Source organism: Hypanus sabinus, chromosome 8 (genome assembly GCF_030144855.1).
Source record: "Hypanus sabinus isolate sHypSab1 chromosome 8, sHypSab1.hap1, whole genome shotgun sequence".
NCBI lineage: Eukaryota > Metazoa > Chordata > Chondrichthyes > Myliobatiformes > Dasyatidae > Hypanus > Hypanus sabinus.
This window is the reverse complement of record NC_082713.1, coordinates 107935245-107941244: the sequence shown is the minus strand read 5'-3', so window position 1 is coordinate 107941244 and position 6000 is coordinate 107935245. Positions and strand designations below refer to the sequence as shown.

At 39.6% G+C, this 6000-nt stretch overlaps 1 protein-coding gene across 3 annotated transcripts in view; it reads right to left on the bottom strand.

Annotated features, from left to right (window-relative positions):
• Nucleotides 1-3259: 3259 nt before the first annotated feature.
• Nucleotides 3260-6000, bottom strand: part of osbpl8 (oxysterol binding protein-like 8) — a 227818-nt gene continuing 225077 nt past the window's right edge. For all 3 annotated transcript variants that reach the window (XM_059977553.1, XM_059977554.1, XM_059977556.1), the window contains one exon: nt 3260-4784. In XM_059977553.1, the coding sequence (XP_059833536.1) occupies nt 4649-4784 (136 nt within the window). In that variant the 3' untranslated portion in view covers nt 3260-4648. The remainder of the gene's footprint in view (nt 4785-6000) is intronic.

Genomic DNA, 6000 nt, shown 5'->3' with positions numbered 1-6000 from the left:
CCTGCTGAGTTCCTCCAGCATTTTGTCACTCTGCATTTCTAGCATCTGCAGAATCTATTGTTTATTTTAGAGACATTTAAGAAATTCTTAGATGGGTATATGGATGACTGGAAAAATGGGGGGGAAGGCTATGCAGAAGGGAAGGGTTAGACTGATCTTAAGAGTAAATTAAAAGGCTGGCACAACATAGTGGGCCAAATGGCCTGTACTGTGCTACAATGTCCTATGTTTCAATCTGATTACCAGCACGTCAATACCATTAACCCTGGTATTATCAGATTGGATGGCGAGAAAATGTACAACTTCTGCCAAAATACACTTTGGAGGAACAGAGAAACATGACATACTGGAAAAGCTTGTGCAGTAGCACCCTGAAATGGACTTCTCAAAGGCTACGTTCAGTTAAAGAAACGCCTGTCCTGGGGCAGAAGGGACTCAGATTATTGGGACCGGAGTTCGGAGAGATTGGTGTGAGACCAAATACTCCAGCAAGTTTATACAGGTGTATGGTAGACAGTATTCTGACTGGTTGTGTCACCGTCTCATGCAGGGGCCTCTGCACAGGATCAAAAAAAGCAGCAGAAAGTTGTAAACTCTGCCAGCTCCATCATGGGCACAACCCTCCTCACCTTAGAGCACAGCTTCAAATGGTGATGACGCAAGAAGCTAGGATCCATTATGAAGGACCCCACCACCCAGGACATGTCTTCTTCTCATTACTACCATCGGATAGGTGTACAGGATCCTGAAGATACAAACTCAATGTTTTAGGATCAGCTATTTCCCCTCTGCTATTGGATTTCTGAACAGTCTATGAATCCATGAACACTACTTCACTATCTCTGCTCTCTTTTTGCTATCTACCTGTCTACTCCTTATTGTAACGTATAGTAATTTAAAAAATATATTGCACTGTACTGACGCCACAAAAGAACAAATTTCATATTTGTCAGTGATAATAAACCTGATTGTGATTCTGCCAGGAGTTGCTCAAGGAGGAACCAAAGACAAAGACATTCTCACTAATGCTTTCAGCGGACAGTAACCCTGTCCTCCAACTCTTTCAGTCAATACATCCCAGAGTGTGTCAGCCAAATGAACGATTTGGCTGCATCTCCAGTTACCTGGCAGTGTGCAGGAACAGACTGTTCCATCAATCTTATGAGTGGTCTAGACCGAAGAAAAGATGCTGTATCCATTACAGTGCTATAAAAGCATATTAATGAATGAGTGTTAATTACAAAGAAAACTAATACCAAGTGCACATCCTCGTGTTTTACTTGGTTACAGTCTCTGCTGGTAATTTCAAGGAAGAAGTGTATTTATTAAGAATACCTATATTTCTACTGCATTGATATTCAAGATTGTTTAATGTCATTTAAGGAGAACAAAATAATTGTTACTCCAATCTGACGCAGCACAAAATAAACACAAAAAGTTAAAGAATACAATGATTAAAAAACACAATTAATATAAATACACAAGATAGCTTATATACATAGATTGATTGTATGTCCATAAAGTGATGCTAGGTACAGGAGTGTCTGTATATAAAGTGACTCGGACTTTAAATAGAAATGATTTATAGGAAATGATAAAGTAGTGGTGGGGGTGGGTGGATGTGTTGATCAGCCTTACTGCTTGGGGAAGGTAACTGATTTTGCTAGAGACGCTGCTGTGCACCTCCATTTGATGTTGTTCATTCTTGACTAATATACAGGTTAACTAGGGCGGCTCAGTACGCAGCAGGTAGTGCTCACTGCCTCAAAGCTCCACTGACCCAGGTTCAGTCCCGACCTTAGAAGCTATCTGTACGGACTGCGCATGTTTTCTCTCTGACCGTGTTGGTTTTCTCCGGATGCTCCCATTTCCTCCCACATCCCGAAGGTGCCTGACTCCGCTGGTTGCTGTAAATTGCCTGAGACAGTGGATGCATGGTAGAATCTGGATGGAAGATGATGTGGCTGCAATGAGAGAACGGGTTAGAGGGAAAACTAATGGGGAAAAGGGATTGCACTGTGAGCTGGCAGAGATGTGGAGGCTGAGATATCCTCCTCCTCCATTGGAATGAAATATTGAAATCTCCCTCCCTGGTCATTCTCTCTTCTCTCCCCTTCCATTGGGGAGAAGATACAAAAGTCTGAAAGCGCATACCAGCAGGATGAAGAACAGCTTCTATCCCACTGTTATAAGATTGTATGATAAAGACAAACTGCTGATCTCCTGGGATACCTTAAATGTCTTCCTGTACTGCACATTCTCCGTAAGACAACAATAATGTTGCTGGGTCAAAATCTTGTCAATTGTTCAGCCTGAAAATATTGAATGGATCCAACACACCCCACCAAGCCTCGGGAACGACAACTTTAAAGATTAGCTTTATTAACTGTAACACTATATTCTACAATCTGTTATTACTTTTCCCTTAATGTACTGATATGATGAAATAACCTGTATGGATGCCATGCAAAACAATGTTTTTACTGTATCTCAGTACATGTGACAATAAAAATTCATGTGGGACTAGGCAGAATAATGGACTAGATGAGCCAAAGTGCCTGCTCTATAACTCTAATTACAGATTAATTTAATGTACTGGAGATAACTTCTGAGAAAAGTTAAATAATTTCAGTGATTTTGTCATTTTGAGGATTGTTAAAACAAGAGCTGTAGGCTCATGGGAACAAGCTCCAAAATCCTTAACCACTCCTCCCCACAAAACCCCCCCCTAGGTAACACACCATTGCTTAATGGAGATACATTGATGTTCCTTCAATATTGCTTGTTCGAAATCTTGTCCAAGTTTAAAATTGAATATGGATCCAACACCCCTGAAACCCCTCAAAAGCCTCAGGAGGCAGTACAATTTTAAAGATCAGAAAAGATTCACTTTATTTGTCACATGTACATCAAAGCATTCAGTGAAATGCATTGTTTGTGTCAACAACCAACAAAGTCCGAGGATGTGCTGGGGGCAGCCCGCAAGTGTTGCCATGCCTTCAGTGCCAACCCCAGCACATCACAGCTTAACGACCTGTACATCTTTATGCGGGAGGAAACTGGAGCACCTGAGGAAACCCATGTATTCATGGGGAGAACGTACAAAGTTCTTACAGATAATAGCGAGAACTGAACCCAAATCACTGGAGTCATAAAGTGTGATGCTAACTGCTACACTACTGTACTGGCCCACACCTGCTCAAGTTTCAACATCGGTGCACTAATCATTTAAAATAAAGTCAGGCCTCTCATTCAGCGGTAGGGATCACAAATCTTTATTAAATTAGCGATCATAAATACCATATTACAAGTGCCTGTGCTTTAACAAGTGGTTATTGAGTGAATCCCAACAGTCCATACCTTGTTGCTAGTTTGCTACCATTACCATGTTGATAAAAATCATTCCCCAAAATAAAGAAAACCTGACAGGCGGACGTAAGTGTAAGTGCTTGTGGTCCCCTGACCACCTGTTTAAGTATTTATTAGTTAAGTCAACATCATGAGAAAATGTAGAATATATGGAAACAAAGACCTTTGATAAATCTTAGCAAACAAAAGATTGTTTTGTGAATAAATACTGAGGTACATTGATAAAACATTTACATGATCCCATCAATAATAATGTTTGACTTCCAATATGTAAAAGGAATACACAACACTGTTGTTTGAAGTGTAATCTGCTTTTTTTCTAACAGTCATTATAGGTTCCTGCGACAATAACATTTGCTAAGATTCTAATTTAAACGTACAAGATGTGCACAAGTCACTTTTGAACTGTATGCTCAGAAATCAAAACTACTGTCCAGTGCTAAGATTTGCAATGAGTTGGGAAGGATGGAGGTTACCGACAGAAAAACAATTGGAATAACTGATTCAAAGTATAAAATAAACAAGTTTGGACCATTTTTACATCAAATGTCAGAATAAAGTCTGAGTTTACAAGCTACCACATAGATATTAATGGCAGTGTTAGGTCATGACAACTTGAGACGTTAACATAAGCTTAAAGACCAACTCTGGAATGTCATAAGGCTTTTTTTTCTCCCCACTATGGCACAGCCCTGACATATCCTGAACACTGGTGTGAATTCACGCACAAGGCACTGCTCTCTATCACTCCAACATCCTGCCCTCCAGAATACTTTTTAAATGTACATAGGATGCTGACGAAAGTACGTTAATCTGAATTGAACATGAATGTTAAGCTCACATGGCTCTCTTTAAAGGACAGCACCATTCATAGACAAAGCACTGGTTACTCAGGGGAAATACTAGAAACAGCTTTCAGAAGTGGCTATAAGTGCATACCGATATAACAGGCGAGGACTTGCACTGTTACTGGCATTCTAATACTTGCTCATCATTTAATATATGGCTTCTGCTGAAACTGGCCTTCCTAAAGGAGTTGTAAAAACTGATTTAAGTCTGGAGCATCAACACACATCGAGTGTCTTTAAAGGATTGTGGCTCATTGCAATACAAGTCAATACATATATGAATATTATGTATAATCAAAATCTTGAAAGCACTTTGTTATCGAACCTGGTCCAACACTGTGCCTAGTGCCTATACTCAGAGATTCATCCATGGTGAAGAAAACGTTGCTCCTTGCCTCTTCTGTTTATGGCTTCATTTGGTCAGGTCATGGTTAATTGAAAATGTAATTAATCGTGATCTGAAGCAGGATAAGGAAAAAAATGATGGCATAGTCCCTCTGCTGCAAAAAGTGGCCATTTGCACTGGGCTGGTTTGTGAATGTCCGATTCCGCAGAGCTGCCAAACTTCTGAAGGAAGAATTCAAACACCATTTAGTGCAGGAAATGTAAATTGCACCAGAATTAATAAACAATTAATATTTAGAACATACAAGAGTACAGCACAGTACAGGCTCTTCGGCCCACAATGTTGTGCCCATGTTTTAACATACTCTAAGATCAATCCAATCATTACCTCACACATAACTGTATATTTTTCTTTTATACATGTGCTTATCAAAGAGTCTCTTTAATGTCCCCAATGTATCTGACTTTACCACCACCCTTGGTACTGTGTTCAACGCACCCACCACTTGCTGAGTAAAGAGCTTATCTCCCTATACTTTTTTCCAATCACCTTAAAATTATGCCCCCTCCTATTACCTATTTGTCAATGCTTTTTGATAAAAAGGTAAATTTAAATTAAATATTGGGGCATGCATAAAGATTCACTAAATTATGACTTGCTAACCATCTCCTTTCATGTCACCAGTGCATCTTTCTCTGCCTTATCATTCAGCAAGGTAACTGGGGAGGTTCCAGACAATTTAAGATTAAGAATATCTTTATTTGTCACATATACACTGAAACATTGAAACATACAGTGAAATGGGTTGTTTGTGTCACCAATCAACACAGTGTTTACTTGTATTCTTAAATCAAATTTGTCTGTAAAAGGGAAAACACATAGAAATCACTCATTATGGTAATGTACTTCTATTGTGTTGAAATGAACGGCATCAAAAGCAGACAAGTTTGCTGAGGAGGAACAATTACCAGATGTGGAGAGTAGGGAAGGAGCTCTGCCATGTCCCAGACTATTGAAAATAATAACATTATGGGAGCTCGTTTGTATGTAGGGGTATTCATAAATTGGGTGTTTGTAACCAGGGGAGAGCCTGTAACCTACTGGCCCTGGTAGGTTAAAGTTCAGGACAAGAATGGTTAAAAATTAAGTGAAGTTAACCTAATTTCAAAACGCTTATTTACAAGTGGAGCAATCAGTGGTTACTATTGTTTTAAAAAGACTGACAGTAAGTATTAGATGTTGGTGAAGCTTCAAAATCCATTGAGGAACTAAAAAGAGGAGAAACAAGGAGATGAATTGAAGTTCCAGATTGACTTCATGACAATGATGTAGAGAGGGTAAACTGTTTTGGGGATGATATTCCAGAATTGGTCTGGATTTACTGTGGGAATGTCCCTGATGGTCAGGTGGGTCTCTGCTGTCCTCTGGTGGCAGTCT